Raw genomic sequence first — 26,568 nt, forward strand, 5'->3', positions numbered from 1 at the left:
CCTCATGCTGGTAGTCAAAGAATTCTTACCGTGTCCTCAGGATTGGCAGCATGGGCAGAAACAAAACACAGGTTTCAAAACTGAAGAGCAGGTTACTGAGGGCAGACAGTGAAGGAAGTGTATACTCCATCAGACAGCAGAGTAACTCATTTTAAATAGCTTAAACAGGTTTACAAGTTCTTAAAATGTGTTCTACTTTCAGTAAAAAATGATGGTGAAATCAACAAGTGTTTTCTCCCACCCCAGCACTGCACAGACAAATACCTCGAAGTGTCTTTGTTCCTTTTTAATTGGAGAGTATGCTGGGTTGGCTGGCTGACTATCACTTTTGCCTGTCTGGGGTATTAATGTATTCCATATCTTGGTGGTGGTTCATATGTGGCAGGACATTTTGATATTCCTTTACTTCCAAACTAATGTGCTCTGAAACTGTTTTACATTAAATCTCAAAGTCAAGTTGTCCTGCCATTTTCGAGTTGTTTCGTTAATAAGGGTGATGGGGAGGAGATAGAGGGGCAGAGAAGGAACTGTAGCAGACAGAAGCTGGCTAATAGTTGTATTGGCATTTACTATTACTCAACACATGCTGAGTGCTCTTCACCTTCTAAAACTGGAAGTGTAACCACAGAGTTGAGAATTGCTTACATAGCAACTGAATCGATGCAAAGGGTCTCTGGGGTTTCACACTCTAAATGACACGCGTGGGCAGGTTATGTGCCATACATTTCTCTGCCTGGTAGTAGTAGTAGTAGTAGTATTGTTGACAGTGAGTTGAACTTTGTGTTCATAGTACTTTGACACCATCTAAACAGATACGACTTCTTTTTACACTGAATTGGTCTTAGCATTAGCAGACAAACTTAAAATAGGAAAAAGTTTCTGGAAAAAAGTTGAGACTTTCTGGTTCTTTTTTTTTTCAAGCCAAGGTTTTTATGTAGTCCAGCTTAGCCCTGAACTACTTACTGTTCCTCCTGCCTCTACCTCGAAGTGTTTGTTACCTGTTACCCCCATGGCCTTTAAACACCAGCTTCTTTCTTCATAATATTTTGAAATTTACTTTTTCTCTAGGCTGCAGGTCACTTTCCTATTTGAAAACGTGGGATTCCTTTTACTAGTGATCTAACTTACACTGGGGTCAGGTTGCCCGGTTGTCTGACTCCACTCAACTGTGTGCCAGCTTTGCATCTTTAGTCTCGCAGCCCTGCACTGGGGCGAGCGCTGAGCATCTGCAGCCTCTACTCTCGCAAAAGCTTACAAGTTGGCAAAGGACAGAAATGCAACCTGTGCAGTTAACCCTAGGTAAGGTGATCCTGTAAAGGAGAAGAAAGGCCATGGTTTCATTGCAATTACACCAAAAAGAAACAAGGGGGCGGCCTAGAGAGATAGCTTCGCGGTTAGTAGCACACTCTGCTCATCCAGAGGACCTCAATGATTCCCAGCATTAATGAGGTAGTTCGCACCCCCTCCAGCTCTAGGGGAACTCCACATATACCTGCACTCACATACACACAGGTAATTAAAAAATAAACTTTTCTTTAAAAGGCTTCACAAATAATCCAGACTGCACTGCAAAACATCTTGGTTAATCTTTGAATAGCAAAAGAAATATTTCATGAATGAAACACACAAGTTGAGTTTTAAGAAAATTGTATACAATAGCGACTAGGGATATAGTGAAGTAGAAACTGTAGAACTATGCAAACCATCTGTAAAGGCAATTGAAAGTTTTTCATGCATGCATATCTGTGTAACATAAGTGTTCAGTGTCTGAACAGGCCAGAAGAGGGTGTAGGGGCTACAAATGGTTGTGAGCTGCCCTGAGGGTACTGGGAATTGGGCCCAGGCCCTCTGAAAGAGCAGCCAGCTCTCTTAGCTGCTCTCACTAGCCTCCTTGAAAGAGTACAATTTTTTAATGGGCCTAAGGAGGCGGAGGCAGGGATTTCCCTGAGTTTAAGGCCAGCCTAGGCAAAAGTGAGACTATAGAAGCACAAAATGGCTGAAATCAATACTGAAAATTCGTATTTACTTTATTATCTTATGGAGATCGGTCTCTGATGTATCTTCCAGCCTTCTCTGATACTGTCTTTCTGAAGCTTTTCTACGGTAGACGTCATCTGTATCAAACAAAAATTTTGCTTAGATTTTAAGAAACTGGGGAATTTTTAAAAAGAGCTTAGGGGTCTTTCTCCATGGCAGAGTGTTTGCCATGCATAAGGAAAGCCCTGAGGGCAGTTTCCAGCACAGCAGCTAAAGATCGGGTTTAGAAACAGCCCCCATGGCAACAAGTCTGACTTGACTGTCTGACTCTCAACATTGTGTAACTCAGTGGCAAATAAGCAATTTAACAAAATAAAATGAGCCGAATGAGATAACAAAAGAGTAGAAATATCAGTGTTCTCAGAGACAGAATCATGTCCTGGCATATCTATCTGTTCTCCAAATTCTCCTGACCCAGGGCTTTCTGCTGCCCCCTTCCCAGGGTCCTAAAACCTGAGTAAGGAGGGAAGTAATGTTCCTTGTCCTCAGCGGCCGCTTTTCCCGACTACAATTCTCTACCCTCATGTTAAAAATAACATGTTCCTTTTTACAATCCTCTTCCTTTGGGGCTTGTTATTGACTGCCATCTTCTCCCTCTCTCCATTACCGCCTCTCCACCGGTGCCTTTTTAGCACCTGAATTCTTGGGGGTGAAGCGCCAGCCCCCTTGGCCTCCTTTATATCTCCTGTCAGTGTTCCCCCTAGCTTTCCTGTCCTTGAACTCACCAGCACCTCCTGCTGTCCCTCTGGCCTTTGTCCCCCCCCCCCCCAGCTGAAGTTCCTTCCCACTTTACTCACTATCTTAACTGCCCTCCAAGACCCCAACCAGAGATTGCTCCAGCTGCCCCTCGTTTCAGTTCTTGCCGCCTGAGGCACCTCTAACCGATTCCATTAACACAGCTCAGCCGTGAATGACTAAGACCTTCTTTCTCAGAGAAAGGCCACTGTAAAGAACTCGGGCTGATTTTTAAGACTGGTCCCACTGGACACTAGTACTTCTAAAGTGCAGTCTCCCAGCCCCCCCAACTCCTTCTCACACTTTCCTTGAAGATTGAATCCAAAATTTCCTGCATACCAAAACAAGTACCAAGTAAGCCACAGCCCATGGGCAGCCCCTACTATCTCCTCTGTTTGCCTATCCTTCAGCCTCTGCTAAGCAGATGGTCGGCCTCCCCCTCACACTCACACTTCCTTATCAGCTGTCTTCAAGGATAAACTTCCTGGTGTTCCCTCTGACCACTCCAAGTCACCTTAAATGTGCCTGACGCTTCCATCACAGTTCAGCTGAAAGGTCTGCAAATCCAGGTATCTGGCCCAAACTCCTCCATCTCATCCTGTCTTCCGTGACACCCAGGATCAGCCTGCCTGTGTTGTGCACCTGAAGCTTTCTTGGGAAACGTCTCCACGCCCGGTCTCAGTTACCAGGCTCAGCACTACCTCTCGGCTGCCTCAGCCTCACCCACTTCCTGGCATTCCTTTCGTCCCTTACAAGAGGCCATCATCTCAAATCTGGCCAACACGCACTGCCTGTGTGTGTACCGATCTCTCCAAAAAAGCCCTTTCAGTCATTAAGAGGTACTCTTGTCCAGTTCTTTTCTGGCCCTGCCCAGGTACCCTTCTATCCATGTGACCTCTCCCTCGGTCCTGCTGAAACTCTTAAACAGCAACAGCATACGCAAACACTTCACGGGCATGAAGGCAGTTTCACAGGTCCTTCCCTATCTGGCTGACAGTCCTAAACGCCCTACCTTTCCCAAAAGCCTTCCCACACCTGATCCAATGAGGTCCCCGAGCAGGATTTCTTGAACGGCTCACACTCCTCAAAACACGCTTAATGAGGGGGACAGGGGTCAAGTAAGTGCTCTACCACCAGGCTACATCTAGTCTTATCCCCATTTACCCTAATGAAATGCAGTCCTCTGCCTTGTTCGCTAGATCCTCCTGGATGGTCTTTAAATATTTGAGGGGTGGCCGGTGCTGCAATCCCAGCACTTGGCTGAGGCAAGAGGATGGCTGCAAGTTTGAAGATTCAAGGCCAGCATTGGCCTTTATCAAAGTAGAAAGAAATCAATGAAAGCTTTGACGTAACAACTTAAAATTTTTGAGTTGGCAATTCTCAAGTTATAGTTACTTGAGAGGCAAAACAAAGGGCCCCAGCGGTTGGGAGAAACCATGAAGGAACTGGCAGTGCCAAGGGTTAGCCCACAGAAGCCCCAGACGTTCTTTGCACAGCTCTGGGCCAAAGAAACAGCACTAATGACTAGGCAAGCTAGCGTCCTCCAGAGTTTCGCTAAAGACCTCAATGGGCAGGTGACTTAGCCGGAACTTCTGAGTCCTAAGGATTGTCCCTTCCGCATGTGAGCAATCGTGTTCCTTAGGCTCAGCGTCACCACAGGCAGGGCCAAGGACAGGTTACAAAGGACGACAGCCTGGGTGGAGTGCCGGGGGAGGAGGCCTGGGTGCCCACGGGAGCAAAATGCAGGCGCCCCGAGGGTCCCCGGAGCGTGCGCGCTGCACGAGCATGAGCGAGAGCACTTGTGCCGAGAGGAGTCGGCGGCCTGCACTCGCACACCCACGGGAGAAACGGAGGCTGCTGCACCCCCACTTACAGAAGGTCTCCTGGCCCACGCGCACTTTGATCATGATCCACTCCATCGTCCCTCCCAGGACAAAAAAGAAGGGCAGGAACCTGTAGATGCCGAATCGCTGCTTCCCGGGCACCCACTGCAGAGCTCGCCTCACCTGGGCCCTGGAGAACATGGCCGAGGCCTCGAGGCGGGGTGCGGGCGGGACCGGGGCGGACTGTTACTCCTGGAGGAGTCAGGAGCAGTCCGGAGGCTCCGGGCCGTGTCCCGCGGACTGAGAGACCCGGCCAGGCCGCGAGAGTCCGGGCGCAGCAGCTGACAGACCGGAGCGTGCGTGGTCGGCTCCGCCAATCAGAGCGTGGCGGGACGCTCAGACTCTCCAATCAGAGTCCCGTCATGGCACGCGTGCTCCGTGAGCCTCAGCGGGCCCGGGGAAGCCTGCGCAGGCGCCTAGGCTCTGAGGGCGGAGCAACCCCGAGGGGCGGAGTCTCCAACGTGGCGAGGCCCGCCCCGACGCCCTGCTGCCTCTGGGGCCGGGGCTGGGAGTAGATTGCCGCGCCCCCTCCTCTGCCATCGCCATCTTTTTCTGTGAATCTGCGAGCGAGGGGGCGGCCCTCCTCGAAGAAGGCAATCTGAAACGCGGTTTACGCGACTCACGCCTTCCTCTGCCTTCCTTTTCATTCCCGGGGTGTGACCGGTGGGGCTTGGCTTCTAAAACAACAACATTTCGATGTGCGTTTTTTGCAAACTGAACTTCATCACTATCAAAACAAAAAGTGTTAACTGCCCACGACAGAGTATCCTAAAAACAGCATCAGTCTGTGATGAGCGGGGTTATTACGGTTTACTCAGGTTCTCGTAGGTGCTTTTCCTGTGCATCACAACCCGACAGAAGAGCACCACGGTGTTGACGAAGCGTGGCTTCGTCGTCGGGCCACACACCCCGCGGTGCCTCTCAGTGATGCTGCGAGGACAAACGGTGTAAGAGAACTAAAGGACAGGCTGTGGGAACCAGAAAAGGACTCAGAGCGGCCTCGTGCGTCCCCGTACGCCAGCCCCGGAGCGCAGGCCTCCGGGAAGAAGCCACGCAGCGAAGCCCCGAGCCCCCTCCCACCCCGCACCCGTTTCCCGTCCCCTAGGTTCTGAGGACTGGAAAATGCAGAGCATTCATCCACCCCTGGGAAGAGGTTCGCATGTGACCACGTCTCCACCACCCGCCTTGGCCGCTGGGACCCGCAAGGGCTCCGCCACCCGCCTGGCACCCATAAACTGCAGTGCCCAGCCCAGCGCCCCGCGCCAGACCGTCCGCGGGGCGCCGGAGAGCTGCAGACGGACGCACGCGGCACGCGCCTCACACCCAACAGCAGCCCACCGTGGTCTCCGCCGGGCAGCCCGTGTACACCCAACGCGGCCCGGCTGGAGCAACACCCGCAGGCTAAACAAACGAGCAGGTGGAGGGGCGGCGTCGAGCGGGTGTGTGGCTGCACTGTCGGGCCCAGCCGTTTACCAGAACCCGGCGGCCGCAAGGGTCTTGGCACACAACCCACGGGCCGTCACCCGCGCTGGGTACCAGGCGGTAAAACGAGGGAAAAGGTTGCCTGAGCTGCCGCCCTGCTGCAGGGTAGGTGGTCACACCCGGCTCGGGGCTTGTCCCTGCAAGCCAGAAACAGCTCTGTGCGTCAGGAGAATGAACCGGGCGCGCGGTGCGACGTGCAATCGGCCAGAGACCGGGCAGGGGCACAGGGCTCCGGGGCAGGAGGTCTCGTCTGGAGAGGAGGGGGCCGGGCGGAAGCGCTGGCCGCGGGGTCAGGGGAAACGCGGGGCTGAGGGCAGGGACGGAAAGCCGGTGGGATGAAGGAGGAGCTGCGCGCTCCGGCCCCTCGGGCCGTCCAGGGCCTCCCTGAGACCCGGGCCCTTCAGCCAGGCCTGCGACTTCCCGCGCTCAAGGGAGGAAGGCGCCGCCATCACCACCGCGACGGCCGAAGGGGGCGCGCAGAGCCCCTGCGCCGAGCTGGGGACAAGGAGGAGGGGGCCGGGGCCCCGCCCCTCCCGGTCTCGCCCCGCCCCGTCCCGGGACATCCCGCCCCCTCCGGGCGGAGCGGCGCGCCCATTGGCCGGATGGGCTCCGCGCGCCTCGCCCATTGGTCGGCCGTCTTGAGAAGCACGCGGCCACGGTGGCGGGCGGGCAGTCGGAGGGCGTGCGGGCGAGCGGACGGGCGGACGGGCGCCGGGGGCAGCGAGCAGGGGGCATGGCGGGTGCGGGACTGCGGGCGGCAGCTCGGCGCTGGCTGCTGTGCGGAGGCCACGGCGGACCGCGGGCTGCCTCGTCCTCACCCTCCTGCCCTGGCTGCGGCCCGCCGGGTCCCGGAGCCCACTGCCCCAGCGCCCCGCGCTCGGCGCCCGCAGACAGCGCGGACCTCAGCGCGCACCTGTGGGCTCGTTACCAGGACATGCGGAGGCTGGTGCACGGTGGGTGACGCCGGGAGGGGCAGTGCGCGGGGGTGTGGGGGGCGTGAGCCGAGGCCGGGGCACCGTCCCCAGCCGTCGCGGGTGCAGCTCGCTGCAAGCCCCCAGTGTGGCTCGCCAGGGTCCCAGGACCTGAGGGCCAGACGGCGTTTTTTGAAAAGCCTCCATCGGGTTGCTACGAGGTGCCGCTGCAGAGCGCCTCGACTCCCCGGGCGAGTGGAGCTTCGGTTTTCTGGCTGCTTGGAATGCCTGGAGCGCACGCGGCGCTGGGTGTAGCTCCCGGGTCCAGTCTTTGGGCAGCGGCGGTGGAAACCTCAGCCCGTTCTTCTCCGCTGGCTTTTAGTTAAAGTTGTGTGGACAAAGACTGAGCGGTGCTCACCGCCCGCCCGATGTAAGGCGACACCGTCCGGACATTTGCAGGCACCTCTCAGGCTCGCCTCTGGCGGTCGACTGCACTCTTAAACAAGCTCAGTGAGGGCGGTGGAGGAACAGAAAAGTTACTGTGGCCCCCCTGCAGCCCCGGGATGTGGCCGTAGTCTGAACCAGAGCTGCACGGGGCACCTTCCCCTCCCCGTCCCTTTCTCTCTCTGGAACGGGCTGATGAGGCAGGAGATCTGAGTGCGGAACATCTGTCCATTTGTCTGGGTGGGTCTCGTGGGGCCCTGTCTCTGCAGCAGATAGATGTGGTCAGGGCTGTGGCCCTATCGCTGCCCAGCAGGGCGGCCTTCGGCCTCACACCCTGTCAGGACCCCTCAGAGTGCTCACTCTCCAGTCCCGGGCTTGTGGCGATGACTCAGAAAGAACAAGGCCAAACGGGAGCAGGGGGAGGAAGCCCCAGGGGTGATGTGACCTGCTTTGTCTGGGAAGACAGGGTGACGCTGTCGGGAAGGGGGAGGGTCGATTCCAACTGCGACTGTGCAGGGGTTTCCACTCTGGCTGTGTGGGGATTTGGAGGTTGGCCCAGAGCTCACCTCTTGACAAGCCACAGTCGGAATACTTGAGGCCTCTGGAGAATGGTTGCTCTTAGGGATTGGGAATATTGCAGGGTCTTTCTTCTGCATCTAGAGGACCCCCCCCCCGAGTGGCCTGTCTTGGAGGTATGTGGGGGGGTGCTACCTTCAGACCCTTGTAGAGCCCCTGAGCTCTTGTGTGCAGGGTCACTCCCACTAACATGCCCACGTGAGCTAGCTTCATGCCTCTTGAGCCCTGGCCCCCTCACCAGGCTGGGTTAGTAGCCCTTCAAAGAGCAGTGGAGGACCGTCATCGCCTTCGCTGCTTGGCCTCCTTTGACTAGAAGGCTAGAAAAAGAAGAGAGGTTACAGCAGCTTGGGGGGGGGTTGCAGCCTGAACATGCGTCTCAACTTAGTTGCCTGGTGCTGGATGGTTTGGGTAACTCTACGTCCCCAAGTTCTCCGGACAGTGGAGATAGAAGCATGGCGGCTTCACGAGACCGCAGGAGGGAACGAGATGAGCTGTAAGGCTCACAAGTGGTCTTAGGACACCTGAAGAAAGGAGGGGCTAGACAGAAAAATCGTAAGCACGTCGGACTGCTGCTGGGCCTGCTCAGCACATCACCAGTCAGAGCTATGATTTCCTTGGTCTAGAAATGAGGTGGGTGGCCTTGGCCCCTGTGAATTGCCAGACACACACCCCCTACAACTGTTCCCAGGAAGGTTTATAGCCCCTGAGAAGACCCTTGAAAGCAAAGGTAAGGCATGGACACAGTACTCCGCAAGCTTTGAGTCCACAAATGCCCCGCCTGTGCTTCCCACCCTGGGGGTTTTCAGGAGGCTAAGGCAAGTCATAAACGAAGCTGACATCCAGGAATGTAGGTGATCTGATACCGAAACTCTGAATTTTATCTTACCGGCATGCTTGGATTTAGAGGAGGAGGGCCAAACCCCACTCCAAAGCCAGCTTCGGTCTAAGTGAATTGGGACCAAAAGAGCATTAGGAAGTAAAGAGAAATACACATTATTATAAGTACAAGGTTAAGGGAGTTAGACATTGATACCAAACATCAGATTCTTCTCTGTTTGATGGTCCTTTGGGTAGCCACCCTCTCTTCTTTAGGTATCACACGTTCAGTATCTTTTCGCTGTTTGGAGGTGGGTTTTCCCGTGAAGACAAAAAAACAAAACATTTCCCTTTCCTTTTGTGGGAGTTACCAGCTGTGTGTCCAGCTGAGGCCCAGGGTCCTAGGGATACCAGGTGAGAGACGTCTCAAAAGCAGTTAGGGAGGTCATCAGCTGGCCACCAACATGTCCCAGTAAAGAGGCTCCATCTCTACTCGGGGATCCTCAGGACAGCTGCTGGCTGTAGGCCACCAGAGGAATTAGCACACCTGTTCCCAGAACCTATACTCTTCACTTGACTCTGAAGGGGTGGAGCCCTGTGTTCCCAGGGGGCCTCTGAGGCAAGAACTCAGCAGCACGTAGACAAGGTGTCTGCCCAGCACTGGAACCACACTAGGCATGCTGTGGAGCCAGAGTGATTGGTGCGGCTGACAGGCTCCCTGGAGATTTGGACTCTGCCCCGCATACCTAGTCCCGCCTCTTCCCCTTCCCCTGAAAGCCCCGGGACTGACCAAGCGAGACCCAGGACAGGGCTTCTAGCTCAGGCACACCGCGCATTCGATCCCGTGTGTTGTGCAGGTACAGAGCAGACACGCCACGCAGAGTGGGTTGGCCCTGGTTTTTATTCCCCCTCTGGAAGAGACAAGCCCCAGGGGCTGAGATGATACTCTTGAATTCACGGACATGAGAGGGAGGGCCTGATCTCGCCTGGCTCGCTTCCGGTGTCCTGTCATACATCATGCCCTTTTTCCTCCAAATTCACCCTACCCACTTTCCAGGTAGGGAAGACAAGGCAGGTGATCCTAGGACCCCAGAACCTTCTGACACACAGCCAGGGTTAGCCTTCCTCTGCGACTCTTTCAGAGGCTTTGAGTGTCCCAAAAATGCGACATCTTACATCCTGCCTGCGGTAATCAGCAATGTTCCCCAGCTTGCAGCCAGGGAACGTCATTATGTGGTCTGGCAGGCGGCTGGAATCCGATTAGAGGGGGCCTTCCTCCCCAGGGCTGTGGCGGGTGTTCCAGGTTGACAGCCTTGGTTCTCCACGCCTCTGATGTTCTTGGGCCCCAGCCCCGCCTCTGGGAGAAGAGGAAGAGCAGCATTCATGGCCTTGGCCTCCGGTGGTCAGGTCAGAATGGAGCCAGCATCTTGCGGGAGGGGTCCACAGCCCCCGCATACTGCCCTTGGCGGGTAACCCCAAGAGAGTAGAAGACAGATGAGGCCGGGGGACAGTGGCGCACCTGGACAGGTTTGAGTGGGGGCACGACTGTCCTGAGGGCTGCCGCCAGGGTTCCCACACGTCTGTGTCTGGTGGGACCTAGTAGCCAGCCTGTCAGTGGAGCACTGCAGGTGATAGTTTATTGACATAGGGAAGGGGGCTTGACCTCTGTGACTGACCTAAGGAGGCACGTGCCTTCTCTCTGAGCCTCAGTTTGGCGTCTACTTCACTGGGCTAAGATGCGAAACCCAGCGTCTTGTGGGGCTCCTGGGGCTGGGGACCACAAAGGACTTGGGCCATTTGCCGTCACTGCGACCGTCGTGGTGCTACGGTCCTCTTGTGTCTCCTCCCCTGTAGACCTTCTGCCCCCTGAAGTCTGCAGCCTCCTAAACCCAGCTGCCATCTACGCCAACAATGAGATCAGCCTGGGGGACGTTGAAGTCTACGGCTTTGACTACGACTACACGCTGGCCCAGTACGCAGACGCGCTGCACCCCGAGATCTTCAGCACTGCCCGGGACATCCTGATAGAGCACTACAAGGTGAGGCTGCCAAGCCCCGGAAAGCCAACGGGACCCAGCTCGACCCGCAGGCCGTGGTACCCTGAGCCGCGGGCTGGCGCTTGCTACTGGCGTTTTGTCCCAACAGTACCCTGAGGGAATCCGGAAGTACGACTATGACCCCAGTTTTGCCATCCGTGGCCTCCACTATGACATTCAGAAGGTGAGCGGCTAGACGTGACCCCTCCTGACTAGATGTGTCCAGGGCCAGCTTCTTCAGCCTCTCCCTCCCCTTATCAGATCCCCCTGGCCCTTAGTAGCTTCTGTAGAGGTTTTGTTGCTGGGTCACTGGGGAGAAGTTGGCTCAGGGCCAGTGACAAAAAAAAAAAAACCTACCTCCTCACCACTGGCCCTGCCCCCTGCAATGCTTCCAGAGCCTCCTGATGAAGATCGATGCTTTTCATTATGTACAACTGGGAACGGCATACAGGTTAGTGTTGGGTCCACCCTAAATCTACCCTTGTCCCCGTCCTGTGCGGTTACCTGGGCTCGGGCTGAGGGCATCTGTCCCCACCCCCACTTACCCTCAACTCAGGGGTCTCCAGCCTGTGCCAGACGACGAGGTGATCGACCTGTACGGCGGCACCCAGCACATCCCACTCTACCAGATGAGCGGCTTCTACGGCAAGGTACCCACTCAAACAAAGCAGCCCGCCCACACCGGCCATGTTGGCGTGGGTGCTGGCACCGTCCCGTGCGGCGGTGGCCAACAGGTCACGCGGTCCGCTGGCGCCCCGCGGCAGACCCCCTTGGTCTCTGCCAGTACTTGGAACACAGTGGCTGAGACTTGGCCTCCCTCCCCAGGGTCCGTCCATCAAGCAGTTTATGGACGTCTTCTCACTGCCAGAGATGGCATTGCTCTCTTGTGTGGTGGACTACTTTCTGGGCCATGGCCTGGAGTTTGACCAAGTGCACCTCTACAAGGACGTGACGGTGAGGGGGCAGGGCTCGCCCCTTCAGATGAGGCGGGAAGTCTGCTCGCAACTTGGTAGGCCTTCCTTCCTTCCTTCCTTCCTGGCATGTCCTTACTGACAACCCCCCACCCCGCTTGCCCCCCTCAGGATGCCATCCGGGATGTTCATGTGAAGGGCCTCATGTACCAGTGGATTGAACAAGACATGGGTAAGGGTGGACAGCCGCCCTCGGCGTGGCCTGCCCCGGGCAGAGGGCCACCGAGCTGGCCCTGGCAGACCCCCAACCCCGCCTTCCCTTTCAGAGAAGTACATCCTGAGGGGGGACGAAACGTTTGCGGTCCTGAGCCGCCTGGTGGCCCATGGAAAACAGCTGTTCCTCATCACCAACAGTCCTTTTAGCTTCGTGTGAGTCCAGGCCCACTGTGAAGAATATGGGGGGGGCGGGGAGACACGGGGCGGGGCCACAGGCACAGCCCCCAGATGCCCCCTCTAGCCAGTTGCCCCTCTGCACAGGGATAAGGGCATGCGGCACATGGTGGGCCCCGACTGGCGCCAGCTCTTCGATGTGGTCATCGTCCAGGCAGACAAGCCCAACTTCTTCACCGACCGGCGCAAGTATGGCGGTAACGGGGACGGCGGGGTTGTGGGAGGGGGCGGGCGCCCCACCCCCATGAGAAGACTCAGGCACAAGACCTGACTGGCCCAGACTCTGCGTATTCTCTGTGCTTGGATGGAGACATCCCCCGCCCCCCCCCTCGCTGGTCCTACTTGGGCAGGTGGGCCTTTACAGGGATGAGGAGAAAGGTGCCTGGTCTGTGGCTCTGTCAAAGACCACAAGGCAGGCTCTCTGCTCTTCACCCAGGCCTTTTCGAAAGCTCGATGAGAAGGGTTCCCTCCACTGGGACCGTATCACTCGCCTGGAAAAGGGCAAGATCTACCGGCAGGTAAGGACCATTTGGGGGAGCGGTGCCTGGTGGGTGGCCTGGGCCCTGCAGGAGCGGCCTCCCGGTCTTGACCAGGCTTGCACTGTTGGCCTAGAGCCGACGGCTCCAGGGTAGGACTATTAGGAAGCAAGCCTGGGCGATACTGGAGGCGAGCTTGGCCTTTGGTCACACTGCTTGGGTCTGGATTCCAAATCTACCCAATAGCCCGGGAGCCCTGGCCTCATCGCCTCAGGGCCTCGCTCATCCTTTCGAATGCCCCGCGCGAGTCATGGTACAAAAGCCTTAGGACGTTCCCTGGTCACTGGGAAGAGCTGGCACTGAACACCGCTACAGACAAGCGCAGCCTGGCTGGGGTCCTGAGGCAAGCCTGTGAGGCGGCTTATGAGCTGAGCCAGCCCAACACACCCTTCCCAGTTTCCTGTGTGATGACTGGGAAGGGAGACCAGATTCGGGGCATTGGTGGCCCGGGCTACAATCTTAGCTGAGATATAGTCCTGGGGCTGGAGATGCCTCAGTTCAGCTGGCAGACCACCAGTAAGCTCTGTAGTTGGTTCACAGGGTGGAGACTGGGGGGAGGGGGTTCACAAGAACTTCATGAACCTTTGCTGTAGAGCCTGGGGCCCTCCTCCCTCACAAACAGGGATTAATGCCTCCTCTGGGTGGGTGAAAGGTCACTGGAAGAGGCCGTCGAGCGAGGGCCAATCCACTCCTACAAGAGAAGCTCTGCGGCAGGCAGGACCAACTCTCCCCCCCTTTCCTATTGGAAGCGGGGAGTAGTGAGGGCCACAGGGCAGGGAGGCCACGGGAAAGGGCAGCCCAGCATCCGGCTGGCTTTGGCTGTCCCTGGAGAGTTGTGGGGACTGGTGAAGGGCAGAGCCCGGCTCCCGTAGCCACGGGGAGCTCAATTGGCTCAGCGGCGTCCCCCGCTCCCCAGGGAAACCTGTTTGACTTTCTCCGCCTGACGGAATGGCGTGGGCCACGCGTGCTCTACTTCGGTGACCACCTCTACAGCGACCTGGCGGTGAGGGGTAGGGCTCTCCCCGCCCCGGGAGGGGAGGGAAGGGGTGCTTTGAGCTGGCGCTGAGGTCTGCCTCCCACCCCTCCCTCCTCCCTCCAGGACCTCATGCTGCGGCATGGCTGGCGCACGGGAGCCATCATCCCTGAGCTGGAGCGGGAGATCCGCATCATCAACACAGAGCAGTACATGCACTCCTTGACCTGGCAGCAGGCGCTCACCGGGCTGCTCGAGCGCATGCAGGTAGGGACGACTGGGGGGGAAAGGGGCTGGTAAACTGGAGGCGGGGTGCACGCTCGCCCACCCCCCCACATACATGCTCACCTCCCTCTCCCCCATCGCGTTTCCCCAGACCTATCAGGATGCAGAGTCGAGGCAGGTGCTGGCTGCCTGGATGAAGGAGCGGCAAGAGCTGAGGTGAGCAGAGACACACTCACACTCACACACACACACACGCACGATTTCACACTCACACACCACCTTTCCTCTGCACGCTACACACACTGACGTACGCCGCGCCTCTCCCTCCCCAGATGCATCACCAAGGCCCTGTTCAACGCTCAGTTTGGGAGCATCTTCCGTACCTTCCACAACCCCACCTACTTCTCCAGGCGCCTCGTGCGCTTCTCCGACCTCTACATGGCCTCCCTCAGCTGCCTGCTCAACTACAGCGTGGACTTCACTTTCTACCCACGCCGCACGCCCCTGCAGCACGAGGCGCCCCTCTGGATGGACCAGCTCTGCACCGGCTGCATGAAGACACCCTTTCTTGGCGACATGGCCCACATCCGCTGAGGGGCGCTTTTATTGTCCTAGACAAGACCGTCCGTCTCTCCAGCCCCAGCCACCCTGACAAGCAATAAAAGTGGTGTCTCTCTTGTCTTCCGCGTGCCTCTGCTTCCACTCCAGACCGTCATTTGACCTCGAGGATCCTCCGGGTGTCGGGGAAGTCCTCCTCTAGGAGCGAATCCTGCAGAGGCGGGCCGGGGCCAGCTAAGCAAAGCTAAGCCCCAGGGCCTGACCCAGCCACTCCTCCCTCCCCACAACTCACATCAAAGGGGTCACAAAAGGCATCGTTGCTGCCGAAGACAGGGTTGGGGACAGACACCAGGGCTGGGCTGGTCCCTTCTTGCCACGGGGAGAAGTCGTCGTCAGCATTGTCTTCCGCCTAGAAGAGGAGTTATGACTGGTAAGCCCCTGCCACAACAAGACGGAAGGACTCTGTCCCTGCATACCCTCCAACCCCTCTACCTGGAAAGCAGAGAAGCCAAACCCTGTGGTCTTTCCTCGGGCGCGGAGGTAGAGGGCCCCAGCTACCAGCCCCAGCAGTGTTCCAGAAGCTACCACAACCCCCATGCTCAGTGCCACGGGTTGAGACGCGGGTCCCAGCACTGGCCTCTGTAAGCAGAAAGGGGGTGTCAAGGGCCAGGCTAGAGGTATTCCCCTCCCTCTTGAGGCTCTAATCAACCCCCTTCCCCAGACTCACAGGCTGAGGAGGCGTGAGCAGGGGTCTGGCCAGAGCGTGGATAATGCCATTGAAAGCTATGATGTCCCACACGATGACATGGCTAACCACAACTGCCCCAGGGGCCTACGGAGAAAGTGCAGTCAGCTCCAGTGGGTAAACGAGGGCTGACCCAGGAGGGCCAGACTCACCAGAGGGGTCCTAGAACTGTTGTCAGGGCCTGCATCACTTATGAAGAGGCTAAGACCTGAATGGGCAGGAAGCAATGTCCCCTGGCTGGCGTTGGCACTCAGGAAGGTGGCGTTGGAAGCATGGAGCTCTAGATCTGGGCCACTCAGCGTCTACGGGCGGAGTAAGGTCCGTTGGGTTGGGCCCACAGAGAGAGCAAACCGCACCCAAGCCCCTGTCAGTACCATGTTGTCCACGAAGCCTTCGTTGACAGGAACGAAGAGTGTCTTGTAGGAGCGCTCATCGTCCAAGAAGTCCAGGAAATCCAGACCTCGCTGGGTGGCGTTGGCATAGTCCAGCAACAGCTGGGAGGGTGAGGAGATGGGGCTGTAGGCAAGCTTCCCCCCCCCTCCTTGGGGATTCCCAACTGCCTACATTCCCCCTTCCGAGGCTAGACCCCCGCACACCCCGTAGAAGGTGGAGAAGTTGGCGGTGGCAGCCAGGACGTCAAGCAGCTTCCCGTTGCATGTGCTGATCCCGTCACCCACAAAACCGACCCGGCACTGGCAGGCCACATCTGCAGGGAAGGCAGGTCAGCTTAGACAGGCTTCTTCGGGAGGAGACCGTGGGGGGTGGGGGGCGGGTGGGCCGAGGTCAGTGGAGTGGACATGCCTTGCACCCGGTAGCAGTAGGCATCCCAGCGCTCCAAAAGGTTCTTGCGGACCCCGAGGCTGATTACCCCTACACGGTTATCGCCGCAGTCCGCCGCCGGGAAGACGACAGGATGGGCAGCAGAGCCATTGGCCAACCAGCCCACGGAGCAGACGTGAAAGCCCAGCTGTAGGGGCAGGAGGGGATGCTGAGACCAGAGCCCACTGAGTGGGCTTCCCTAGGCTCGGCTCCTACCCCCCCGAGCCCTGTCTACCTGCTGGGCAGCAGAGAGCTGAGGGAGTGAGGCAAGGGCTGCTCCCTGGTCCTCGCATGCTTTCTCGGCCTCCGAGAAGGTCAAGCCTTGAGGGCCACTGGTGGCCTGGATGTGGAAGACGCCAGCCCGTTTCTCTGTAGGAGGAAGGGAGGGTATACGGTCAGCAAGACAGTAACGGGGACAATGCCGCGGGGTCAGGGGCGGGTAGGGAAGCGTACCCTGGAAATGTAGGTCAGTGCACAGAGCGTCCGTGTGGCAGGGCGACGACTCGCCCATGCATCGGTCCACAGGCGGTTCAAGCCCCGCCAGACACTGCAGTCCGTCACCCACGTAGCCCGCGTGGCACTCACAGCGCCGCGTGTTCTGTGGGCAGACAGCAGTGGATGGCCTCGCAAGAGTGAGCCCGTGGGGCTTCTGCACCCAGATTGCTCAGCTCCCTCCCCGGGGGGAGCTGCTTACCGGACCAGTGTTGAGGCAGTCGGCGTGCTCGCTGCAGCCTCCACGGTGGCCGTCCAGGCAGGGGTTACGGGCTCGGCAACTCCAGCCATCACCCTCGTAGTCAGGCAGACAGGTGCAGGTGACCGCTGTCCCCACCTGGCTGCAGTTGGCATGCTCGCTGCAGCCGCCGTGCCCCTTCCGGCACAGATCTGCCACTGGGGGGCAAGGGAGGGGTGGTTGAGCCAGACATTAGATGCTAGAGTCGGTCCGGGGCTTCCTGCCTCCTGCTTACCTGTGCACACACGGCCGTCCCCTTCGTAGCCCAGGCCGCACTCACAGCTGTTGCCCACGCGGCACATGGCCTCGGTTGCACAGGGTGGGGTACACACAGGCTGCAACTCTGTCCCCAGGACCCATCCCATAGGACCAGGTCAGTAGCTGCCCTCCCTAGCAACTGCCTCTCCTGTCCACCTTAGGGCCTCCACCCAAGTGTGTGTGTAGCTCGGGCATGTCCCAGTGTGTGTGTATATAGCTCGGGCATGTCCCAGTGTGTGTGAGTGAGAGTGTGTGTGTATATAGCTCGGGCATGTCCCAGTGTGTGTGTGTGAGTGTGTGTGTGTGTGTTGTACACACGCTGCAGGGGCACAGGCTCACCCAGCTGCACTTCACAGCGTGACCCAGTCCAGCCTTCCTCGCAGAAGCAGGCGCCAGAGCCCCCAAGGCCTTCATCACAATGTCCATGTGGGGTGCAGCCGCAGGCTGGGGAGAAGGAGAAGTTGACGCGCGGGCCAGAGGAAGAGGGACAAGATAGAGGGACAGGGCAGAGACACGCTTGCCTTGGCATTGCGGCCCAAAGGCGCCTGGGGCGCAGAGTTCGCAGGCCGTCCCAGCGAAACCCGAGCGGCAGCTACACTGCCCACTTCCACTTATGCCGTCCAGACACACGCCGTGGTCGCTGCAGGGGCTTCTGGGGCCACCAGGGCAAGCTAGGGGAGAGTGGAGAGGGGGAACGGGACCGGAGGCTCTCGTGAGAATGCCCATGTGCCTGCATCCCAGGCTCTGCCCTCTGCCCCCCCCACTGAGCACCAGCCAAGGCTCTTCAAGGAGCTGTGACCTCACACCACTGAGACCCCACTGAACCCAGAGAACACCCAGACTCTCTGGAACTCCACGCCGGATATGAATCTTCTGTACGCCTACCCCGCTTCTTTTTTTTTAAAGATTTATTTATTATGTATACACTGTTCTGCCTCCATTCCAGGAGAGGGCACCAGATCTCATTATGGATGGTTGTGAGCCACCATGTGGTTGCTGGGAATTGAACTCAGGACCTCTGGAAGAGCAGTCAGTGCTCTTAACCTCTGAGCCATCTCTCCAGCCCCTACCCCGCTTCTTAAGCATCCCCTCATGCTAGAGCACCCCAAAAAATCCTTTCTTAAGGGCAACAGCCAGAACTCTTGTCTTTGACCATCTTGGAGCTGGTCATCTGGTCTGTAACCCTCAGAATGCTTACCTTGGCAGTCAATGCCATAGTGACCAGGACAGCAGCTAGGCTTCCAGACAGCCGTGACACAGCTGCGCTGGCAGCCCCTACCCAAGCGTTGGTGGTTCCAAAAACTAGTCTGTAACCAGGCACCACTGCGTGCTGCCAGGGAGTGCAGTGGGGGTGTCCAGAGCTTGGAGTAATCACGCCAGCAGGCCTTGCGGAAGCCCTGGACCAAAGAGAGTCAGGTCACGGCCAGCCTGAGCTCGATGGTGCCTTGCCCCTACCCCAGCCTTCAACTCAGCCTCCAGCCCCTTACCAGCTCCTGTGAGCCCTGAGGACAGGGTGGTTCCAGCCCACAGACGCTGCAAGTCTTCTGGAGGGGATGGAGGCCAACACTGCAGGGTCAGGTGGATGGACAGGACAGGCGGGCCGGGCCCCTGCCATGCACCTGCGGCCCGTGGCCTTCCTCACCATTTGAAGCAGTTGGGTCTCAAAGCGATCGCAGCGGGCACCGAGGCCGGGTGGCTCCAGCAGCTGGTCAATGCCATAAGCCAGGCCACCTTCAAAGGGCAAGTGCCGTTGCACAATGTGCACGTTGTCTTCACCCACCAAGAGCTCACCCTAAAGGGGAAGACGTAGGGGTCATGGGCACTGCAGACCCTCAACTGCCCCACACCTGTTTTCCTTAAGCAGGCCCTCTCCCCGAACTCACGGGCCGGGCAAGACTGCAGGAGAAAGAGATGGTGTTCCCATGCATGGTTCGGAGTTGGCCCAGGTTGGGCAGGTCAGATGCCAAGGCCTAGACAATTGGAGACGTGATTGGAGTTGGGCACGCGGGTGAGGGGACCAAAGATTGGGCCTGTACCCACCTCGATGCTGCGTATCATATGACCCCGAAGAATGGCTGCCAGTTTGTCACGGTGGTCCTCATGGTAGAGCCAGTTCTGCCGGTCAGGAGGCAGGGCTTGCAGGGCAGAGTCTGTGGGCCACAGCATGGTGAAGGGACGATGGGATGGATCGCGGAGCATGGGCAGAAGACCAGCCATCTGTGGGGTTGGAGCAAGGGTGTGACTGTTGGAGACGAGGCTGGACCCCAGATTCCAGAAGGGAGAGCCAGAGAAACCCAGCCCAGATAACTAGCCCGCTTATCTGCAGCCATCCTGGGCGACAGTCATTCCCTCCTCGGCAGGGAATAGGGCCCAGGACCCCAGCAGACTCCTTAAATTACAGGGACCCGTACATATGAACTATATATAACATAGACTGCTCTCCTATACCTGCGATAAAGTATTACTTATAAACTAGGTGTAATAAGGGATAAAGGACAGCCAGGAGGTGGTAATGCTCGCCTTTAATCCCAGCACTCGGGAGGAAGAGGCAGGCGGACCTCTAAGTGAGTTCAAGGTCAGCCTGGTCTACAAAGTGAGTTCTAGGACAGCCAGGGATACACAGAGATGCCCTGTCTTGAAAAGAATGAGAGGGAAATGGGGGGGGCGTCAATAAAACGATTGTAACAACATACCATAATAAAACTTATTTAAAATGTGAGAGATTTCTAGGGCTTTTCAATTTACTATCTATTATACTTAACCTGGCTTGTTTTCTGTTTGTTTTGTTATGTGTGTGTGTGTGTGTGTGTGTGTGTGTGTGTGTGTGTGTTGTATGTGGGATGCAGGAGAAGAGGTATCCCGTAACTGCATACATGGAGACCTACAGGAGCCTCGGTTCTCTCCTGCCATGCGGGGTCCAGGGACCACACTCGGGTTGCCAGACGTGGTCGCACTCACCCACTGAGCCATCTTGCCAACATCATTGAATATGAAATTGAAATTGTAGGCAGGAGAGCTACTGTTTATGGGCACACGTGCGTGGGTTAAGTTTACACCCACCTTGGCTGCCCACTTCCTCGTGGGCACGCACACTGGGAAGTTCTCACACCGCACAAGGAAACTCGCTTAGGCACACGCATTCCCAGAAAGAGCTTAAGCAGACACGCTGTTGCCCTCCTGTGCACACCCTGGCGGACCGCCCCGGCATCCGTGAGGGCAGTACCTTCACTAGGCGGCTGAAGATCTTGTAGCCGAAGCTTTCAGCTGCGGTGGTGAAGTTTCTCTGGGGAAAGAGCGCGCCATGTGATCAGGCAGCGGGAGAGGACCCCAGCCTGCCGCCCAGTCCCAGGCTCTTGCCCAGCCGTACCCGAGGGCTTGGGGTGGTATCCACTTCCCCGTGCAACACGTCTGGTGGCAGCAGAACAAGGTCAATGAAGTGCAAGACACCGTTCACGGCCTCGTGGTCGCTGCTTACCACCCGAGCAAAGTCGTTGACGTAAACGCTGCCCTGTGGGAGGGAGGGAGCAGCATGGTTGCGTTGGGACCAAGCTGAGGGTGCATGGAGTTCATCAGCAGGGTGCTTGAAGCTATGGGGTGTGCCTGGGCCAGGGCAGGGCTTGAGGTAGGGAGAGGTTTTTTTTTTTTGGTAGACGGTCCCAGTTTTGGGGCTGAGGTAGAAGATAAAGTTGCTCAAGGGCAGAATCAAGACGTGGGGTGGGTAGGGTTTCTGTCCCACTGTGAGAAGCCTGCGCAAGGTACCACACTAGGCCTGGCATTGCGGGAGCGTGGCGCTGACTATCAGCTTGACTTGGGAGGCCCAGCTTGGTACAGGCCAGTGCTAATGGGTAGGGCCCAGAGTGTGGGTGCCCTCTGGGCCAGACCCCTCTCACCGTCATTCTGTGTATTAGAGAGGAGAGGGGGCCGGGCACAGGGATGGGTTTGAAGGGGGCCTGGGCGGGGGCTGAGGAGGACCAACGGTGTGAGAACTCGCCTCCTTCTCACTGAAGCGCAGCGTGTGCCCAGACAGCGCAGTGACGTATCCCTGGTCCAGCAGTTCCTGGCTCCCCAACTGCCGGCAGCCAACCACGTGGTAGCGAAACACTAGCTGGCGGTGGGCGCGAATCCTAGCCAGCTCGTCCTAGCATAAAGTCACGAAGACAGCGGCAGCTGGTGATTGCCGCCACTGCCCGCGCCGTTACCAGAATCCTCACCTCTCTCTGGACGTCTCCCCGGGGCTGCGCACCTGTGACATGTTGCTCATCAAATCGGCACCAGGCACGAAGATGGTGAAGGGTCCTTCACCCTTGAGCTCCTTGTACTCCTGGGGAGGCGGGACACAGCTTGAGCGGGGGGGGGTAGGACGACCTGGGACCAGCCTGGGGCTTCTAAAGGATCTTCTGGGGGGGGGGACTGAAACTCTGGGAGTCTAGGCCAGCCAACCCCCTCAACCGCATGAGAACGCAGAGGTCCAGAGCCGGCTACTCACCAAGAGGTTGAGACTGAAGAATGAGGCGCGTTTGTCCCGTAGGAGCTCCTGGGGGCGGGGGCGGAGTGCAAGGATCAGCTCAGATTTTGGGTGCCCCCCCCAAGTCAGGGGCTGGTGCCTGTCCTAACCCTGCAGCCCAAGGTCTGGCCAAGGCAGAGATGAGGGAAGGGAAGCCAGGGAGGCTCTGAGCCGGGGGCCAGGATTATTTCCAGGTACGCAGATGAGGTTTAGCCCAGGAAAAATCAGGGGATGGGCTTTAGGGTCCCACGGGGTCGTGGTCAAGGATCAGATTTGAATCTGGGGTCTTAGCCAAGATCGCAGTTCAGGTGCGTGGGGGGCATAGCCACGACCAGATCTGGGTCAGACCCGGGCATCATCATTACCAGTCCAATTCGTCCACGACAGGTGATACCGTCTCCCACCGCATGACTCGGGTCACAGGTGCATGTCCTCTGGCCGTCCCCCGTGCTTTTGCACACAGCATAAGGGCTGCAGCCTCCGTTGTTCTGAGAGTAGGAGAGGGGAAGGCTGTGGGTGTCCCACCACCTCTGGGAGACCTCTAGGGAAGATGCCTCCAAGCCCCGCTCAACCCTCAGGGTTTTATTTTTGCTACTGTTGAGCCAGACTCGACAGCTGTTTCTTGGCTGGGTCCCTTCCATTTGACAAGTATGCCAGGGTGTGAGGGTCTAACCTGGGAGCAGGGGTCCAGAAGCTTGCAAGACTGGATGCCATCGCCGCTGTAGCCCTCACGGCAGCTGCAGGAGACCTGTTCCAAACCCCCGATCACTGTGGCCGCAAGGAGCCCAGGGTGGGAAGGCTACCACCCCAGGTGTGGTCTGAAGGGAGGCCCCAGTGTCAAGCCTGTCAACTGACCTGCTGGGGGCCTGTGGGGATGCATTCGGCGTGAACATGGCAGCCCCCATTGTGGACAAGACAGCTGTTTATTTCTAGGGGAAGAGACAGAGATGAAGACTGGCCCCATGACCCCCTCTCCATTCGCCTCCCAAGTCACCGCATACCCTTCACCTCCTTGGTCTGACTCGGTACACTACGGTGGCCCAACCCTCACACGTGACTATCTTGGGGCACCTCACCCTGGCACAGCTCCCCATCTCCTGTGTAGCCATCCCGGCAAGTACACGTCCGTTGCCCAGGGGCCACCTTGGTGCAGTTGGCATAGGGTGAGCAGCCACCGCGGCCGGAAGCGCACGGGTCCACCTCTAGGGACAGAAGTTGTGAGAAGCAGGTAGGAGATGAAGGTTACAGAGAGGATGGGCCGGCCACCCCCAAGCATTCCAGAGTGGGGCCCTGGGCGTCCATAGGGCTCACCTGAGCAGTAACTACCGTTGCCTGAATATCCCGCAGCGCAGACACAGGCAGGGACTCCAGTGGCGTCCTGTATGCAGCTGGGAGGGACGGCAGCCACTTAGCCTGGGTCTGCCCGGTCCTGCCCACAGTCATCCCACCGTAGGTTGGGTTCACTCACTTGGCATTGGGATCACACTCCTTAGGACACTGAGGGTTGATGATTTCTGGGAGCAGATAGAAGTTTCTGGTCATTCAGACAGACCAAAATTGTTCCCCTATCGTCACTTGGCCCCCCAGCCCCCTGGGACCTACTTACTTTGGTCACAGCGGAGACCCTGCCAACCCACGTTACAGACACAGCTTCCATTCCCTCGCAGCCCCTCCTGGCACAGGCCGTGGTCACAGTCGCACACTGGGAGTGGGACCACCAAGGACATGAGTTACTTCCCTGCTCTCTATGGTGTCGTACCTAGTCTGATTCCCAAGGGCTACCCACCCTGCTCTGTGCAGACCTCACCTCCGGAACAGGCAGGTCCATAGCGGCCCAGCTCACACATCTCACAGGCTGTCCCGTGGAAGCCCTCTTGGCAGCGGCACTCACCATTGCCCAGGAACCTGTCTTGGCACTGCCCATGGCCCGAGCACACTCCACCGACACCCCCTGGGCATGGCTCACACAGTGTGCCAAAGAAGCCTGGGCAGCAGTCGGGCACCTGTAGGGGCAGGGGAACGGGAAAGGGAAGGAGAGAGGTCCAGTGTAGGCCAGGATGGATGTCACTAGCCAGGACCACAGAAAGAGAGCAGCTTGGAAGCATAGACCCAGGGAGGGTAGACCAGGTCCTCGGGGCGGGGGGGTGAGGGGGTGGGGGGTGGGGGCTGCCTTCCTGGAGGGGGCAGGCTCAAGCAAGGGAGAGCTACGCCTGGACTGCACGGATTGCACAGAAAAACAAGGAAGCCTCAGTACTGCCACTGGGTTTTGGCTGATGGTGCCTGCTCTGGGATGCGACATTGTATCTCTTCCCCAGGGATTAGACACAGGACCAACAGCAGCCCTCTAACTTGGGATATTCCTAAGGCCCTGGCTTTGCTGTCTTTGCTGGAAGCTCGGTACCTCTGCCCTTGAAATTCAGACTAAGCTCTTCCCCGGGGGCCTACTCTGCTCTCCTCCTCCCCCGGGGGCAAAGCCTTGGTAGAGGACATCTCAGAGCAAACCTGGATCTTCTTTGCACATGTGTAGGAACAGCCCCGGGAGAAAGAGAATCCAGATCTGTAGACACAGCTCTTCCTAGGTGTGTCCTAGAATTGGAGACGCAGAGGAAGGGTCATCTGGTGGCTTGGGGCAAGGAGACAGGCCAACTGTGCTGCAAGTGTGGGAGCGATTGAGACTGACAGGCATGGGGAGGGTAGAAAAGGGAGAGGGAGGGGCCAAGACCGGTGGGCCAGGCCCAGGACGACAATGCAAACTCCTCTGAGCAGACCGGGGGCTGCGGTTCAGCCTTAACCGGGAGTTGCAGCTGCCCATACCAGGCTAGTTCCCAGCAGGGCTGGACCTGGGGGTTTAGCGGGGACATCGGGGTAAGGACAGAGCTGTGCTGAGCCCAGCGTCACCTGCAGCTGGAAGCCTTGAGTGCAGCGGAATTTCCGGGTGCAGTTTATGCATTTCTCCTGGAGGAGAAGGGCAAGGCATCAGTTGGTTCAGTACGAGACTGGCCAAGTGCTCCCTCCGGCTACCTAGGCTTCTGCTCTTGGGTTTTGTTTTGTTCACTCTGCAGCCCTGACGGGCCTCCAGCTCAACAAGAGATTTGTCTGCGTCAGCCTCTAGAGTTCTGGGATTAAAGGCATGTGTCACCACGCCCAGTTGCAGTAACATTTCACGTACGACTGCTCTGCAGGCCAGAAGAGGGCACCAGATCTCATTATGGATGGTTGTGAGCCACCATGTGGTTGCTGGGAATTGAACCCAGGACCTCGGAAGAGCAAGCAGCCAGTGCTCTTAAGTGCTGAGCCTTCTCGCCAGTACCCACAGCTGTTGATCTGGCCCCAGCTTCTTTTTTTTCTACATTTATTTATTTAATTTAGAAACAATGTTACTTTACATATCAATCCCAGTTCCCTTTCCTTCCCATCCTCCCATGTCCCCCACTAACCCCCCCATCCGCTACCCAGGGAGGGTGAGTCCTTCCATGGGGGATCATCAAAGTCTGTCACATCATTTGGGGGAGGGCCTAGGCCCTCCTCTGTGTATCTGGGCTTGCAAAGAGTATCCCTCTATAGGGAATGGGCTCCCCAAAGCCCATTTATGCACTAGGGATAAATCCTGGTTCCACTGCCAAAGGCCCCATAGACCGCCCAGGCCTCCTAACTGGCACCCACATAGAGGGCTTGGTTGGGTCCAATGCTGGTTCCCCAGCTTTATGACTGGGGTCCGTGTGCTCTCACTTGGGTCAGGTCAGCTGTTTCTAAGGGGCTCCCTTTGCTCATCACTCTCCCCTCCCTACAACTGGATTCCAGGAGTACTGGCCCCAGCGTCTTACCCGAAGAGCTTCTGCGTGGCTGTGCAGGCAGCGGCTGGAGCCCACCGTCAAGATCCCCGACAGGCCAAAGAGGGAGCAGCCAGGAGCCTCCAGAAAGGGCCCCTCCAGTGGCATGTGGTTCACCTCAGGCTGGCAAGGAGGAGAGCAGGTTGAATCTACCCACCTACCACCACCACCACCCTCACTCTTACAGGCAGCGAGACAAGAACACACTGAACACACTCCGGGACTTGGTGGGGAGGGAGTCTTCCTGGAGCAGAGGCTCGGGGGTGGGGAAGCTTCCGAGGCAAATCCTAAGACCAGAGTCCCCGGGAAGGGTCTTCTAAGCCCTGTCCTTCACACCTGGCCACTGTGGTTGTAGAAGACCAGCCAGTGTGCAGCACCCAGAAGGGAGTTCCGATGTCCCCCTTTCCGAAGGGCCTCCACAGAGAGGGCCTCCCCGAGGATCACGTGATGTCGCACTGTGTCTATGTCCTGCCAGGGAGGAATCACTTCGGGTTTTCTAGGACTCTCGAGGGCCCTGGGTATCACGCCGCCATCCCCCACCACCACCACCACATCCCTGTGTCTTGGCATAAGGAGGCTCATCCTGCCTGTCCCCGAGGTCTTACCAGGATACTGCTGTTGCCCTGGGTCTCCAGAGAGTGATTTGTGGGCACAAAGATGGTGTAGGCTTTGGCAGCCTCAATTTGGGCCACCAGTTTGTGGTGCTAGGGATAGAGACAGGGAGCAAGGTAGAAGGATGAGTGTGGGCAGTCCTTAGTGGTGATTCGGGGAGCCAGCCAGTCCCTGGGCAGGCTCCCGGAAGACTCACTCCCCTTGAATAAACCTCCTTACCTTTAGCTGCTCCAGGAAGAGGCGGAAGGCGGGCACTCTATCTAATTGCTGAAGCAAGCCCGGCGCAGTCTGCACATTACCTCTCGGAGGCAGCAAGACCTGGCATAGAGCAGGAAGGCTGTCAGTCCCGCACTGCTGGCTTAGGAAGTTCCCCGAACTCCCTTTTCCTGCCATACCTGGCTAATGATGTGTAGGATGCCATTGGTAGCAAGGAGGTCGGGTACATCCACACTGGCGTTCTGCACCCAGACTTTCTGGAAGGGAGCAGACAGAGCTGG

General features: G+C 57.7%; 3 protein-coding genes across 4 annotated transcripts in view; 1 reads left to right on the forward strand and 2 right to left on the reverse strand.

The window, feature by feature from the left end:
• The window catches only part of Smim4 (small integral membrane protein 4), a 35,764-nt gene extending 30,800 nt beyond the window's left edge, over positions 1-4,964 (reverse strand). Inside the window, exons 1-3 of one of the 2 annotated variants that reach the window (XM_040747843.1) lie at positions 4,646-4,960; positions 2,027-2,114; positions 30-95 (exon numbers count right to left, since the gene is read on the reverse strand). In XM_040747843.1, the coding sequence (XP_040603777.1) occupies positions 30-95; positions 2,027-2,114; positions 4,646-4,796 (305 nt within the window). In that variant the 5' untranslated portion in view covers positions 4,797-4,960. Of the gene's footprint in view, positions 1-29; positions 96-2,026; positions 2,115-4,645 lie in introns of both variants that reach the window. The other variant, XM_005085219.4, reaches the window with a different exon arrangement.
• Positions 4,965-6,822: 1,858 nt separating this feature from the next.
• Positions 6,823-14,696, forward strand: Nt5dc2 (5'-nucleotidase domain containing 2). The gene is made up of 14 exons (XM_005085220.4): positions 6,823-7,090; positions 10,739-10,923; positions 11,030-11,104; positions 11,316-11,371; positions 11,477-11,570; positions 11,746-11,874; positions 12,003-12,063; positions 12,158-12,260; positions 12,369-12,470; positions 12,718-12,799; positions 13,734-13,820; positions 13,917-14,057; positions 14,167-14,231; positions 14,348-14,696. Exons 1-14 carry the CDS (start codon positions 6,871-6,873, stop codon positions 14,607-14,609), a joined length of 1,662 nt encoding a protein of 553 aa, XP_005085277.1. The 5' UTR covers positions 6,823-6,870; the 3' UTR covers positions 14,610-14,696.
• The window catches only part of Stab1 (stabilin 1), a 29,168-nt gene continuing 17,183 nt past the window's right edge, over positions 14,584-26,568 (reverse strand). Inside the window, exons 31-69 of the mRNA XM_040747844.1 lie at positions 26,467-26,544; positions 26,291-26,389; positions 26,065-26,163; positions 25,796-25,927; positions 25,454-25,582; positions 24,528-24,584; positions 24,132-24,215; positions 23,437-23,632; positions 23,236-23,331; positions 23,098-23,143; positions 22,941-23,017; positions 22,706-22,831; positions 22,485-22,558; positions 22,303-22,377; positions 21,995-22,117; positions 21,612-21,659; positions 21,369-21,446; positions 21,117-21,263; positions 20,493-20,633; positions 20,349-20,408; positions 19,166-19,342; positions 19,009-19,095; positions 18,768-18,917; positions 18,613-18,669; positions 18,324-18,522; positions 17,647-17,796; positions 17,465-17,569; positions 17,103-17,210; positions 16,832-17,025; positions 16,591-16,735; positions 16,373-16,506; positions 16,120-16,285; positions 15,915-16,024; positions 15,693-15,812; positions 15,471-15,620; positions 15,301-15,405; positions 15,066-15,212; positions 14,866-14,982; positions 14,584-14,784 (exon numbers count right to left, since the gene is read on the reverse strand). Coding sequence (XP_040603778.1) covers positions 14,728-14,784; positions 14,866-14,982; positions 15,066-15,212; positions 15,301-15,405; positions 15,471-15,620; positions 15,693-15,812; positions 15,915-16,024; positions 16,120-16,285; positions 16,373-16,506; positions 16,591-16,735; positions 16,832-17,025; positions 17,103-17,210; positions 17,465-17,569; positions 17,647-17,796; positions 18,324-18,522; positions 18,613-18,669; positions 18,768-18,917; positions 19,009-19,095; positions 19,166-19,342; positions 20,349-20,408; positions 20,493-20,633; positions 21,117-21,263; positions 21,369-21,446; positions 21,612-21,659; positions 21,995-22,117; positions 22,303-22,377; positions 22,485-22,558; positions 22,706-22,831; positions 22,941-23,017; positions 23,098-23,143; positions 23,236-23,331; positions 23,437-23,632; positions 24,132-24,215; positions 24,528-24,584; positions 25,454-25,582; positions 25,796-25,927; positions 26,065-26,163; positions 26,291-26,389; positions 26,467-26,544 — 4,443 coding nt within the window. The 3' untranslated portion in view covers positions 14,584-14,727. The remainder of the gene's footprint in view (positions 14,785-14,865; positions 14,983-15,065; positions 15,213-15,300; positions 15,406-15,470; positions 15,621-15,692; positions 15,813-15,914; positions 16,025-16,119; positions 16,286-16,372; positions 16,507-16,590; positions 16,736-16,831; positions 17,026-17,102; positions 17,211-17,464; positions 17,570-17,646; positions 17,797-18,323; positions 18,523-18,612; positions 18,670-18,767; positions 18,918-19,008; positions 19,096-19,165; positions 19,343-20,348; positions 20,409-20,492; positions 20,634-21,116; positions 21,264-21,368; positions 21,447-21,611; positions 21,660-21,994; positions 22,118-22,302; positions 22,378-22,484; positions 22,559-22,705; positions 22,832-22,940; positions 23,018-23,097; positions 23,144-23,235; positions 23,332-23,436; positions 23,633-24,131; positions 24,216-24,527; positions 24,585-25,453; positions 25,583-25,795; positions 25,928-26,064; positions 26,164-26,290; positions 26,390-26,466; positions 26,545-26,568) is intronic.

The sequence above is a fragment of the Mesocricetus auratus genome, unplaced genomic scaffold (assembly GCF_017639785.1).
Source record: "Mesocricetus auratus isolate SY011 unplaced genomic scaffold, BCM_Maur_2.0 Super-Scaffold_100006, whole genome shotgun sequence".
Classification (NCBI taxonomy): domain Eukaryota; kingdom Metazoa; phylum Chordata; class Mammalia; order Rodentia; family Cricetidae; genus Mesocricetus; species Mesocricetus auratus.